A 16,051-nucleotide genomic window follows, 5' to 3' on the forward strand; every position below is an offset into this window, starting at 1 on the left:
TTTGTTGTAAATGCAGTATTTTGTGTGAGCAGAAGCCAAAGAGCTGAAGCTTGCATATATAATATATAATATATAATATACATATTACATATATAAACTGAAAACACATGATATCATTTATTAACGTCAAATAAACACAATGTAATTAGTCATTACTGTATAAATGATGAATGACAGTTTGAGGCTCTGTGACTTTGTTCCAGTTTGGAGCCTCTTCCTTTCCTCAGATGCTGCTTTAGTTCTTTTTGTGCTGTAGCCCCGGCCGCTCCATCCTCTCCTTGAAAAGCCCTGTGTTTCTTATTAAAGAGGGGGTAATATGTTTTTATCAATCACATAGCACCAGTCTATATCACACTACAATGATGACCAAACCTTCTGTTGGTCTGTAAATGCAGTAAATTAGAATAACTGCCTTGTATAAAATGTCTCTCTCAAAATGGCTGTAGTGAATGTCTTGAAATAGGCCTCTGTCTCTTTAAGAACCTCTGAGCCTTTCCGACACGCCCCCTCCACACGCTGTCTGTGGCATCAGCGGGGAGGGGGTTCTGCTGAGGAGCAGTGGTTGGTTACTCGGCTGGTGACGAAAGCTCGGAGGCGTCTCCAGGAGGTGGGGGCGTTCCTAGGAGGACTCAGGCAAACCCATCCCTAAAATGGCCGCCATCAGAGTTTTTACAGATTACTCAAAAATACGTGAATGTGCCAAGGCAACACTTCAGGCATGATGTAAAGCTTGAAAGTCAATTTTGCAGAATACCCCCCCTTTAATGCATGTTTTCATTTCCTTGGTAATGTGGGATGTATTGTTAGGATATTGTCTTTTCCACCACATTATCGACACAAAGTGTATGTAGTCTGTTATGGTTGTTGTGGCCCCTCCAGCTCTCAGCTGTGGAAAATACTTCAGTCCGTAGAGGAAACAACCACTCAGTGGCCCTCATTTTTCAAGCTCAGAGCAAATGTGAGGTGTACGAAAAATCACCGCCTGTTTTGGCATTCATCAATCTGAGCGTGAGTGTGTGGTTCAAATCCTACACCAAGTCAGGAGGTGACGTACATTTGACTCTAATGTTAACTACGCACTAAACAGATGGGATCGGTGCGGCGACAGCAGTGATGCGGTCGCTGCATCGGTCTGTCGTGGTGAAGAGGGAGCTGAGTCTGGGTAAAACTCTCGATTTACCGATCGATCTACGTTCCCACCCTCATCTATGGTCATGAGATCTGGGTAATGACCGAAAGGAAGAAATCGTGGATACAAGCGGCTGAAATTAGTTTCCTTCACTGGGTGGCTATTATTTTTATTTCTTTTTTTCCCCAAACAACGAGCTGAAAACTCAATTGAAAAGATAAAAAGCCCATAAGCAACACAATTGTAACTGATTTAGATGGTTTTCAAAGATCCTTTGAATTATTATCTGTGCCGGTTAATGAAAATGTAGTGACTATCTTGTTGTACTGCACATGAGGCACTCACATTCACACTCTGATTCAGCATGCGCAGCCACTGGAGACAAGACGGGGGAAGTGTCTTGCCCAAGGGCACAACAGCAACATGCACCTGTGGGAGCCGGGATCATCGAGGTGAACATGAGAGAGTAAAGAATGGCCCCAATCCCATTTGTGACAGTGACATATCAAACACCAAATGTCCTTTCTGTTCAGGTCAATCCAATATTGTTCTCAGGTTAAATTAAACAGACAAATGTAGCTCATGCGCAGGAATGGCTTGACCGACCAGCTGCTCCTGCTTTCAGCCCAAAGACACTTGAAACTTGCCTTGGGTTGTGGAGTGAGAGCGGCAAAAGAGGACCTTGAGAATCGAATGCTCTGAAGAAGACCAGTTTTTGGTCTTCAGGTCAGAATAACCCTGATGTATATCTCAAAGTGCAGCGCCAAGAAAACTGCGCTCCATCAGTTTAGGCGAGAACAGTCCTTGGGAGGAATCTGGCAGCCACGAAAACACGTGCATGAGCAAAACATCCTGATAGGCTGTATGTACAAATATGTGACAGAGGTTCAACAGTAGCTCAGAGTCACTCACAGACTGACATTACACTCCTCATCTCGTCTTGGTTTTTGCACAAAGATCTTCTCATTAGTTGTATTTGGTGATTTCAGATGGCTGCTAACTGCCCACTCATCGCCTTCCTCTGTTTGTCCGGTGCTCTGCTGACGGATGGAGTTGTAAGTTCACCTCATTTATCATGAAACTATTGTCTTTTTGATTTGCTTTAATAACTCTGTTCATTGTTCCACACTGACAGGGGGTGAAAATCTACCCAGGTGAGTTTGACTACATTCACTTTAATATAGCGACAGCAGATCTCTCTGTATTTACTCTACTGCTTTGATTTCATTTTTCAAAGCCTGTCCTGTGGGTTGGAGTCTGCTTGGAAGCCGCTGTTTCAAGTTTTTTCACTCTAAGGAATCATGGACAGAGGCAGAGGTACAGGACTAACTAAAACAATGACTCCTCCGAGCCTCCAGTAGTTAAGGCTCAGAGGAACAGAAAAGAGCACATCCTTAACCCCCTCTCCCCACACACAGAGAAGCTGTCACGATGAAGCTGCGAACCTGGCCTCCATCCACAGCGATGAGGAGAGCGACTTCATCATAGAGCTGATCCAGAATGCCACTGGAGGCAACAGAATGACCTGGCTTGGCGGACATGACGCAGTTCTGGTAACATGATGAGCTCACAGCCGAGTTGTTGAGAGTTGAAATGTTATGTGTGAATGTGTGAATGTGTACACAGGAGGGAATATGGATGTGGACCGACGGATCTCATTGGGACTACACAAACTGGCTGACGAATCAGCCCAACAATCACAAGAAAGAGCACTGCCTCATGATCAACTATGTCGGTAAATGCTCACAAATATCTGACTCTTTCACATGGGCCATATGCACACAAGTCACTAATGGCCGTTTAAGTAAAGTGTTTATAGGTCTCGAACCTTTATAATTTTGTGTCTCTGTTTTCATCTTCAGCTCATCCACCCACGTTCTGGAATGATTACAAGCAGCACAACAAACTGAACTACATTTGTGCCAAAGACGCACCTCCAGCGTCTCTGACTTTCGGCAGCTTCCTGTACAAATGTACCTCCCAACAATAAGTGACACATTACTCTGTCTGGTGGAGCTCTGACTTTTATCTGACGATTAAAACTTTGATTCTCTGCATCAACCTGGGTGTCTGGCTTCTCTTCTTTTTTATCATGGATAGGCTGAACTGACACAAGTAATTCATTTGTTCCGGACTTTGTCTAAATTGGTATAAGTCCAGGAGGAATTGGTCATTATTTACACAGCACATGAAGGCAGGTTTACTGTCAGGCGGGGTAAGAGTCACGACTCTGTTGTAGATGTTTTGTGCTGGTCAAACCTTTCTTGAACTTTCCCGAACTCCCAAAGAGGGCTATTAGCAGAGTTTAAAAATGTTAAAATGAAGTATTTTCCTCCCCTACATGTTCCAACAATGTCCTAAGGTGAAGAATGAGCTCAGACCTGTTCACCACAACTGCCTCTAAAATCCTGCACTGTCACTCAAAAAGGTGTTAATTCGGGTCCGAAGTGCTGTCATGCACGAGCTTAATATAGAAGCTGCAGTTACACTTATGACCTGAGGTGGCAGTAGTGAGTATAAAATGGCTAACTTGCATCTCGCCCCTTTAAGAATGTGCTCAGAGAATCTCTTCCAGAAAGATCTGTTTTACTTGTGTGACTTACTGCCTGTGAACTCCCTTATAGTAAAACATGGCTTAGGACCAGAACATGGCACAGACCTCATATATGAAGATTGGTGAACTACCATGTTACCATTTGGCGATGAAGTGTCCACACCCAAAGCAGCGGCTACATTAACTACACTACATTAACTCTGAGTTTTGGGTGAGAGAAACCAATACTGACCTTTGTGCTCAAATGTTGACCCAGCCTATTTTGAAAGAATATGAAAGATAACAAAGAAATGTTTTTTTTTTTTTACTATAGTTATTGGTTGTGTGAAGCCATTTATGGGCCCTACAGCCCACACAGCTCTACAGCACACACAGTCCTACAGCGCACACATAGCCCTACAGCCCACACACAGCTCTAAAGCACACACAGTCCTACAGCACACAGAGTCCTACAGCCCACACACAGCTCTACAGCGCACACTCAGTCCTACAGCGCACACTCAGTCCTACAGCGCACACTCAGTCCTACAGCGCACACTCAGCTCTACAGCCCACACACAGCCCTACAGCGCACACACAGTCCTACAGCCCACACACAGCTCTACAGCGCACACTCAGTCCTACAGCGCACACTCAGTCCTACAGCGCACACTCAGTCCTACAGCGCACACTCAGCTCTACAGCGCAAACACAGTCCTACAGAGCACACACAGTCCTACAGCGCACACAGCCCTACAGCGCACACACAGCTCTACAGCGCACACAGCTCTACAGCGCAAACACAGTCCTACAGCTCACACTCAGCCCTACAGCGCACACACAGCCCTACAGCTCACACACAGCTCTACAGCTCACACTCAGCCCTACAACGCACACTCAGCCCTACAACGCACACTCAGCCCTACAGCGCAAAAACAGCTCTACAGCGCACACACAGTCCTACAGCGCACACACAGTCCTACAGCGCACACACAGTCCTAGAGCGCACACACAGCTCTACAGCGCACACACAGTCCTACAGAGCACACACAGTCCTACAGCGCACACACAGCTCTACAGCGCACACACAGTCCTACAGAGCACACACAGTCCTACAGCGCACACACAGCCCTACAGCACACACAGCTCTACAGCACACACAGCCCTACAGCACACACAGCCCTACAGCACACACAGTCCTACAGCACACACAGAGCCCTACAGCGCACACTCAGTCCTACAGCGCACACACAGTCCTAAAGCGCACACACAGTCCTACAGCGCACACACAATCCTACAGCGCACACTCAGTCCTACAGCGCACACACAGCCCTACAGCGCACACACAGTCCTACAGCGCACTCAGTCCTACAGCGCACACTCAGCTCTACAGAGCACACACAGCTCTACAGCGCACACACAGTCCTACAGCGCACACACAGTCCTACAGCTCACACTCAGCTCTACAGCACACACTCAGTCCTACAGCGCACACACAGCCCTACAGCTCACACACAGTTCTACAGAGCACACTCAGTCCTACAGCTCACACTCAGCTCTACAGCGCACTCACAGTCCTACAGCGCACACACAGTCCAACAGCGCACTCAGTCCTACAGTGCACACACAGCTCTACAGCGCACTCATAGTCCTACAGCTCACACTCAGCCCTACAGCGTCACACACAGCTCTACAGCGCACACACAGTTCTACAGCTCACACTCAGCCCTACAGCTCACACTCAGCTCTACAGCGCACACTCAGTCCTACAGCGTCACACACAGCTCTACAGCGCACACACAGTCCTACAGCGTCACACACAGTCCTACAGCGCACACTCAGCTCTACAGAGCACACACAGCTCTACAGCGCACTCATAGTCCTACAGCGCACACTCAGTCCTACAGCGCACTCAGTCCTACAGCGCACACACAGTCCTACAGCACACACAGCTCTACAGCGCACACACAGTCCTACAGCGCACACACAGCTCTACAGCGCACACAGCTCTACAGCGCACACTCAGTCCTACAGCGCACACACAGCTCTACAGCGCACACAGCTCTACAGCGCACACTCAGTCCTACAGCGCACACACAGTCCTACAGCACACACTCAATCCTACAGCGCACACACAGTCCTACAGCACACACATAGCCCTACAGCACACACACAGTCCTACAGCGCAAACACGGCCCTACAGCGCACACACAGTCCTACAGCACACACACAGTCCTACAGCGCACATACAGTCCTACAGCGCACACACAGTCCTACAGCACACACATAGCCCTACAGCACACACACAGTCCTACAGCGCACATACAGTCCTACAGCACACACTCAGTCCTACAGCGCAAACACAGCCCTACAGCGCACACTCAGTCCTACAGCGCACACACAGTCATACAGCGCACACTCAGTCCTACAGCGCAAACACAGCCCGACAGCGCACACACAGCCCTACAGCACACACACAGTCCTACAGCGCACACACAGTCCTACAGCGCACACACAGCCCTACAGCGCACACACAGCCCTACAGCGCACACACAGCCCTACAGCGCACACACAGTCCTACAGCACACACTCAGTCCTACAGCGCACACACAGCCCTACAGCGCACACACAGCCCTACAGCGCACACACAGCCCTACAGCGCACACACAGTCCTACAGCACACACTCAGTCCTATAGCGCACACACAGCCCTACAGCACACACACAGCTCTACAGCGCACACACAGTCCTACAGCACACACTCAGTCCTATAGCGCACACACAGCCCTACAGCGCACACACAGCCCTACAGCGCACACACAGCTCTACAGCGCACACACAGCCCTACAGCGCACAAACAGTCCTACAGCGCACACATAGTCCTACAGCGTACACACAGTCCTACAGCGCACACACAGCCCTACAGCACACACTCAGTCCTACAGCGCATACACAGCCCTACAGCGCACTAACAGTCCTACAGCGCACACACAGACCTACAGCGCACACACAGTCCTACAGCGCACACACAACCCTACAGCGCACACATAGCCCTACAGCGCACACACAGCCCTACAGCGCACACACAGTCCTACAGAGCACACACAGTCCTACAGAGCACACACAGTCCTACAGAGCACACAAAGTCCTACAGCGCACACACAGCCCTACAGCGCACACACAGCCCTACAGCGCACACACAGCCCTACAGCGCACACACAGCCCTACAGCGCACACTCAGCTCTACAGCACACACACAGTCCTACAGCGCACACACAGTCCTACAGCGCACACATAGCCCTACAGCGAACACACAGTCCTACAGAGCACACACAGTCCTACAGAGCACACACAGTCCTACAGCGCACACACAGCCCTACAGCGCACACACAGCCCTACAGCACACACACAGCTCTACAGCGCACACTCAGTCCTACAGCACACACACAGCTCTACAGCGCACACACAGTCCTACAGCGCACACACAGCTCTACAGCACACACACAGCTCTACAGCGCACACTCAGCTCTACAGCACACACACAGTCCTACAGCACACACAGTCCTACAGCACACTCAGTCCTACAGCGCACACACAGTCCTACAGCGCACACACAGCCCTACAGCACACACACAGCTCTACAGCGCACACACAGTCCTACAGCGCACACACAGCCCTACAGCGCACACACAGTCCTACAGCGCACACTCAGCCCTACAGCACACACACAGTCCTACAGCGCACACACAGCTCTACAGCGCACATATAGCCCTACAGCGCACACACAGCCCTACAGCGCACACTCAGTCCTACAGCGCACACACAGCCCTACAGCGCACACACAGTCCTACAGCGCACACACAGTCCTACAGAGCACACACAGTCCTACAGAGCACACACAGCGCACACACAGCCCTACAGCGCACACACAGTCCTACAGCGCACACACAGCCCTACAGCGCACACTCAGTCCTACAGCACACACTCAGTCCTACAGAGCACACACAGTCCTACAGTGCACACTCAGTCCTACAGAGCACACACAGTCCTACAGAGCACACACAGTCCTACAGCGCACACACAGTCCTACAGCTCACACACAGTCCTACAGCGCAGACACAGTCCTACAGCGCACACACAGCTCTACAGCGCACACACAGTCCTACAGAGCACACACAGTCCTACAGCGCACACACAGCCCTACAGCGCACACACAGTCCTACAGAGCACACAAAGTCCTACAGAGCACACAGCCCTACAGCGCACACACAGCTCTACAGCGCACACTCAGCTCTACAGCGCACACTCAGTCCTACAGTGCACACACAGTCCTACAGCGCACACAGTCATACAGCGCACACACAGTCCTACAGCGCACACACAGTCCTACAGCGCACACACAGCCCTAGAGCGCACACACAGTCCTACAGAGCACACACAGTCCTACAGCGCACACACAGCCCTACAGCGCACAAACAGTCCTACAGAGCACACACAGTCCTACAGCTCACATACAGCCCTACAGCGCACACACAGCCCTACAGCGCACACTCAGTCCTACAGCACACACTCAGTCCTACAGAGCACACACAGTCCTACAGCGCACACACAGTCCTACAGCTCACACACAGTCCTACAGCGCACACACAGTCCTACAGCGCACACACAGCCCTACAGCGCACACACAGTCCTACAGAGCACACACAGTCCTACAGCGCACACACAGTCCTACAGCGCACACACAGCCCTACAGCGCACACTCAGTCCTACAGAGCACACACAGTCCTACAGTGCACACACAGTCCTACAGCGCACACACAGCCCTACAGCGCACACACAGTCCTACAGAGCACACACAGTCCTACAGAGCACACACAGTCCTACAGCGCACACACAGCCCTACAGCGCACACACAGCCCTAGAGCGCACACACAGTCCTACAGTGCACACACAGTTCTACAGCGCACACACAGCCCTACAGCGCACACACAGTCCTACAGCGCACACACAGTCCTACAGCGCACACACAGTCCTACAGTGCACACACAGTCCTACAGCGCACACACAGCCCTACAGCGCACACACAGTCCTACAGCTCACACACAGTCCTACAGCGCACACACAGTCCTACAGCGCACACACAGTCCTACAGCGCACACACAGTCCTACAGCGCACACACAGCCCTACAGCGCACACTCAGTCCTACAGAGCACACACAGTCCTACAGTGCACACACAGTCCTACAGCGCACACACAGCCCTACAGCGCACACACAGTCCTACAGAGCACACACAGTCCTACAGAGCACACACAGTCCTACAGCGCACACACAGCCCTACAGCGCACACACAGCCCTAGAGCGCACACACAGTCCTACAGTGCACACACAGTCCTACAGCGCACACACAGCCCTACAGCGCACACACAGTCCTACAGCGCACACACAGTCCTACAGCGCACACACAGCCCTACAGCGCACACACAGTACTACAGCGCACACTCAGTCCTACAGAGCACACACAGTCCTACAGTGCACACACAGTCCTACAGCGCACACACAGCCCTACAGCGCACACACAGTCCTACAGCGCACACACAGTCCTACAGCGCACACACAGCCCTACAGCGCAAACTCAGTCCTACAGCGCACACACAGTCCTACAGTGCACACACAGTCCTACAGCGCACACAGAGCCCTACAGCGCACACACAGCTCTACAGCGCACACACAGTCTTACAGCGCACACACAGTCCTACAGCGCACACACAGCCCTACAGCGCACACACAGCTCTACAGCGCACACACAGTCCTACAGCACACACACAGTCCTACAGCACACACACAGTCCTACAGCACACACTCAGCTCTACAGCACACACACAGTCCTACAGCGCACACAGTCCTACAGCGCACACACAGTCCTACAGAGCACACACAGTCCTACAGCGCACACACAGTCCTACAGCGCACACACAGTCCTACAGCACACACTCAGCCCTACAGCACACACACAGTCCTACAGCGCACACAGTCCTACAGCGCACACACAGTCCTACAGAGCACACACAGTCCTACAGCGCACACACAGTCCTACAGCGCACACACAGTCCTACAGCGCACACACAGCCCTACAGCACACACTCAGCTCTACAGCGCACACTCAGCCCTACAGCGCACACTCAGTCCTACAGCACACACTCAGTCCTACAGAGCACACTCAGTCCTACAGCGCACACACAGTCCTACAGCTCACACACAGTCCTACAGCGCACACACAGTCCTAAAGCGCACACACAGTCCTACAGAGCAGACACAGCCCTACAGCGCACACACAGTCCTACAGAGCACACACAGTCCTACAGAGCACACACAGCCCTACAGCGCACACACAGTCCTACAGCGCACACACAGCCCTACAGCGCACACTCAGTCCTACAGAGCACACACAGCCCTACAGCGCACACACAGTCCTACAGCTCACACACAGTCCTACAGCGCACACACAGTCCTACAGCGCACACAGTTCTACAGCGCACACACAGCCCTACAGCGCACACTCAGTCCTACAGCGCACACACAGCCCTACAGCGCACACACAGTCCTACAGCGCACACACAGCTCTACAGCGCACACACAGCCCTACAGCGCACACTCAGTCCTACAGCACACACTCAGTCCTACAGAGCACACACAGTCCTACAGCGCACACACAGTCCTACAGCTCACACACAGCCCTACAGCGCACACACAGTCCTACAGCGCACACACAGCACTACAGCGCACACAGAGTCCTACAGCGCACACACAGCCCTACAGCGCACACACAGTCCTACAGCGCACACACAGTCCTACAGCGCACACACAGTCCTACAGAGCACACACAGTCCTACAGCGCACACACAGTCCTACAGCGCACACACAGCTCTACAGCGCACACACAGCTCTACAGCGCACACTCAGCTCTACAGCGCACACTCAGCTCTACAGCGCACACTCAGTCCTACAGCACACACTCAGTCCTACAGCGCACACACAGTCCTACAGAGCACACACAGTCCTACAGCGCACACACAGCCCTACAGCGCACACACAGTCCTACAGCGCACACACAGTCCTACAGCGCACACTCAGTCCTACAGCGCACACACCGCCCTACAGCGCACACACCGCCCTACAGCGCACACTCAGTCCTACAGAGCACACACAGTCCTACAGCGCACACACAGCCCTACAGCGCACACACAGTCCTACAGAGCACACACAGCCCTACAGCGAACACACAGTCCTACAGAGCACACACAGTCCTACAGAGCACACACAGTCCTACAGAGCACACACAGTCCTACGGAGCACACACAGTCCTACAGCGCACACACAGTCCTACAGCGCACACACAGCCCTACAGCGCACACACAGCTCTACAGCGCACACTCAGTCCTACAGCGCACACACAGTCCTACAGCGCACACACAGCCGTACAGCGCACACACAGTCCTACAGAGCACACACAGTCCTACAGCGCACACAGTCCTACAGAGCACACACAGTCCTACAGAGCACACACAGTCCTACAGCGCACACAGTCCTACAGAGCACACACAGTCCTACAGAGCACACACAGCCCTACAGAGCACACACAGCCCTACAGCGCACACAGTCCTACAGAGCACACACAGCTCTACAGCGCACACAGTCCTACAGAGCACACTCAGCCCTACAGAGCACACAGTCCTACAGAGCACACACAGTCCTACAGAGCACACACAGTCCTACAGCGCACACAGTCCTACAGAGCACACACAGTCCTACAGAGCACACACAGCCCTACAGCGCACACACAGTCCTACAGCGCACACTCAGCCCTACAGAGCACACTCAGCCCTACAGAGCACACTCAGTCCTACAGAGCACACACAGCCCTACAGCGCACACAGTCCTACAGCACACACACAGCTCTACAGCGCACACTCAGCTCTACAGCGCACACACAGTCCTACAGCGCACACAAAGTCCTACAGAGCACACACAGCCCTACAGCGCACACACAGCTCTACAGCGCACACTCAGCTCTACAGCGCACACACAGTCCTACAGCGCACACAGTCCTACAGCGCACACACAGTCCTACAGCGCACACACAGCCCTACAGCGCAAACACAGCCCTACAGCGCACACACAGTCCTACAGCGCACACACAGTCCTACAGCGCACACACAGCTCTACAGCGCACACTCAGTCCTACAGAGCACACACAGTCCTACAGTGCACACACAGTCCTACAGCGCACACACAGCCCTACAGCGCACACACAGTCCTACAGCGCACACACAGCCCTACAGCGCACACTCAGTCCTACAGAGCACACTCAGCCCTACAGCGCACACACAGTCCTACAGTGCACACACAGTCCTACAGCGCACACACAGTCCTACAGCGCACACACAGTCCTACAGCGCACACTCAGTCCTACAGTGCACACACAGTCCTACAGTGCACACACAGTCCTACAGCGCACACACAGCCCTACAGCGCACACACAGTCCTACAGCGCACACACAGCCCTACAGCGCACACTCAGTCCTACAGAGCACACTCAGCCCTACAGCGCACACACAGTCCTACAGCGCACACACAGCCCTACAGCGCACACACAGTCCTACAGCGCACACACAGCCCTACAGCGCACACACAGTCCTACAGCGCACACAGTCCTACAGAGCACACACAGTCCTACAGAGCACACACAGCCCTACAGCGCACACACAGTCCTACAGCGCACACTCAGCCCTACAGAGCACACTCAGCCCTACAGAGCACACTCAGTCCTACAGAGCACACACAGCCCTACAGCGCACACAGTCCTACAGCACACACACAGCTCTACAGCGCACACTCAGCTCTACAGCGCACACACAGTCCTACAGCGCACACAAAGTCCTACAGAGCACACACAGCCCTACAGCGCACACACAGCTCTACAGCGCACACTCAGCTCTACAGCGCACACACAGTCCTACAGCGCACACAGTCCTACAGCGCACACACAGTCCTACAGCGCACACACAGCCCTACAGCGCAAACACAGCCCTACAGCGCACACACAGTCCTACAGCGCACACACAGTCCTACAGCGCACACACAGCTCTACAGCGCACACTCAGTCCTACAGAGCACACACAGTCCTACAGTGCACACACAGTCCTACAGCGCACACACAGCCCTACAGCGCACACACAGTCCTACAGCGCACACACAGCCCTACAGCGCACACTCAGTCCTACAGCGCACACACAGTCCTACAGCGCACACACAGTCCTACAGCGCACACACAGCCCTACAGCGCACACTCAGTCCTACAGCGCACACACAGCCCTACAGCGCACACTCAGTCCTACAGCACACACTCAGTCCTACAGAGCACACACAGTCCTACAGAGCACACACAGTCCTACAGAGCACACACAGCGCACACACAGCCCTACAGCGCACACACAGTCCTACAGCGCACACACAGCCCTACAGCGCACACTCAGTCCTACAGCACACACTCAGTCCTACAGAGCACACACAGTCCTACAGAACACACACAGTCCTACAGCGCACACACAGTCCTACAGCTCACACACAGTCCTACAGCGCACACACAGTCCTACAGCGCACACACAGCTCTACAGCGCACACACAGTCCTACAGAGCACACACAGTCCTACAGCGCACACACAGCCCTACAGCGCACACTCAGTCCTACAGCACACACTCAGTCCTACAGAGCACACACAGTCCTACAGCGCACACACAGCCCTACAGCGCACACACAGCCCTACAGCGCACACACAGCCCTACAGCGCACACACAGTCCTACAGCACACACTCAGTCCTATAGCGCACACACAGCCCTACAGCACACACACAGCTCTACAGCGCACACACAGTCCTACAGCACACACTCAGTCCTATAGCGCACACACAGCCCTACAGCGCACACACAGCCCTACAGCGCACACACAGCTCTACAGCGCACACACAGCCCTACAGCGCACAAACAGTCCTACAGCGCACACATAGTCCTACAGCGTACACACAGTCCTACAGCGCACACACAGCCCTACAGCACACACTCAGTCCTACAGCGCACACACAGCCCTACAGCGCACACACAGTCCTACAGCGCACACACAACCCTACAGCGCACACATAGCCCTACAGCGCACACACAGCCCTACAGCGCACACACAGTCCTACAGAGCACACACAGTCCTACAGAGCACACACAGTCCTACAGAGCACACACAGTCCTACAGCGCACACACAGCCCTACAGCGCACACACAGCCCTACAGCGCACACACAGCCCTACAGCGCACACTCAGCTCTACAGCACACACACAGTCCTACAGCGCACACACAGTCCTACAGCGCACACATAGCCCTACAGCGAACACACAGTCCTACAGAGCACACACAGTCCTACAGAGCACACACAGTCCTACAGCGCACACACAGCCCTACAGCGCACACACAGCCCTACAGCGCACACACAGCCCTACAGCGCACACACAGCCCTACAGCGCACACTCAGCTCTACAGCACACACACAGTCCTACAGCACACACAGTCCTACAGCACACTCAGTCCTACAGCGCACACACAGTCCTACAGCGCACACACAGCCCTACAGCACACACACAGCTCTACAGCGCACACTCAGTCCTACAGCACACACACAGCTCTACAGCGCACACACAGTCCTACAGCGCACACACAGCCCTACAGCACACACACAGCTCTACAGCGCACACTCAGCTCTACAGCACACACACAGTCCTACAGCACACACAGTCCTACAGCACACTCAGTCCTACAGCGCACACACAGTCCTACAGCGCACACACAGCCCTACAGCACACACACAGCTCTACAGCGCACACACAGTCCTACAGCGCACACACAGCCCTACAGCGCACACACAGTCCTACAGCGCACACTCAGCCCTACAGCACACACACAGTCCTACAGCGCACACACAGCTCTACAGCGCACATACAGCCCTACAGCGCACACACAGCCCTACATCGCACACTCAGTCCTACAGCGCACACACAGCCCTACAGCGCACACACAGTCCTACAGCGCACACACAGTCCTACAGAGCACACACAGTCCTACAGAGCACACACAGCGCACACACAGCCCTACAGCGCACACACAGTCCTACAGCGCACACACAGCCCTACAGCGCACACTCAGTCCTACAGCACACACTCAGTCCTACAGAGCACACACAGTCCTACAGTGCACACTCAGTCCTACAGAGCACACACAGTCCTACAGAGCACACACAGTCCTACAGCGCACACACAGTCCTACAGCTCACACACAGTCCTACAGCGCAGACACAGTCCTACAGCGCACACACAGCTCTACAGCGCACACACAGTCCTACAGAGCACACACAGTCCTACAGCGCACACACAGCCCTACAGCGCACACACAGTCCTACAGAGCACACAAAGTCCTACAGAGCACACAGCCCTACAGCGCACACACAGCTCTACAGCGCACACTCAGCTCTACAGCGCACACTCAGTCCTACAGCACACACTCAGTCCTACAGAGCACACACAGTCCTACAGCGCACACAGTCATACAGCGCACACACAGTCCTACAGCTCACACACAGTCCTACAGCGCACACACAGTCCTACAGCGCACACACAGCCCTACAGCGCACACACAGTCCTACAGAGCACACACAGTCCTACAGCGCACACACAGCCCTACAGCGCACAAACAGTCCTACAGAGCACACACAGTCCTACAGCTCACATACAGCCCTACAGCGCACACACAGCCCTACAGCGCACACTCAGTCCTACAGCACACACTCAGTCCTACAGAGCACACACAGTCCTACAGCGCACACACAGTCCTACAGCTCACACACAGTCCTACAGCGCACACACAGTCCTACAGCGCACACACAGCCCTACAGCGCACACACAGTCCTACAGAGCACACACAGTCCTACAGCGCACACACAGTCCTACAGCGCACACACAGCCCTACAGCGCACACTCAGTCCTACAGAGCACACACAGTCCTACAGTGCACACACAGTCCTACAGCGCACACACAGCCCTACAGCGCACACACAGTCCTACAGAGCACACACAGTCCTACAGAGCACACACAGCCCTACAGCGCACACACAGTCCTACAGCGCACACACAGTCCTACAGCGCACACACAGCCCTACAGCGCAAACTCAGTCCTACAGCGCACACACAGTCCTACAGTGCACACACAGTCCTACAGCGCACACAGAGCCCTACAGCGCACACACAGCTCTACAGCGCACACACAGTCTTACAGCGCACACACAGTCCTAC

The 16,051-nt window shown here is 53.7% G+C and overlaps 2 protein-coding genes across 2 annotated transcripts in view; both read left to right on the forward strand.

The window, feature by feature from the left end:
• Window positions 1-16,051, forward strand: part of LOC306977598 (galactose-specific lectin nattectin-like) — a gene marked incomplete at its 3' end in the record, with an annotated part of 51,602 nt that overhangs the window by 17,540 nt on the left and 18,011 nt on the right. The window lies entirely within an intron of this gene.
• Window positions 2,119-3,119, forward strand: LOC306977823 (galactose-specific lectin nattectin-like; the record flags this gene model as incomplete). Its single annotated transcript, XM_079576264.1, has 6 exons — window positions 2,119-2,184; window positions 2,265-2,283; window positions 2,367-2,446; window positions 2,548-2,682; window positions 2,756-2,864; window positions 2,992-3,119. 6 exons carry the CDS (start codon window positions 2,119-2,121, stop codon window positions 3,117-3,119), a joined length of 537 nt encoding a protein of 178 aa, XP_079432390.1.

This window comes from Gobius niger, assembly GCF_951799975.1.
Source record: "Gobius niger genome assembly, chromosome: 18".
Lineage (NCBI taxonomy): Eukaryota > Metazoa > Chordata > Actinopteri > Gobiiformes > Gobiidae > Gobius > Gobius niger.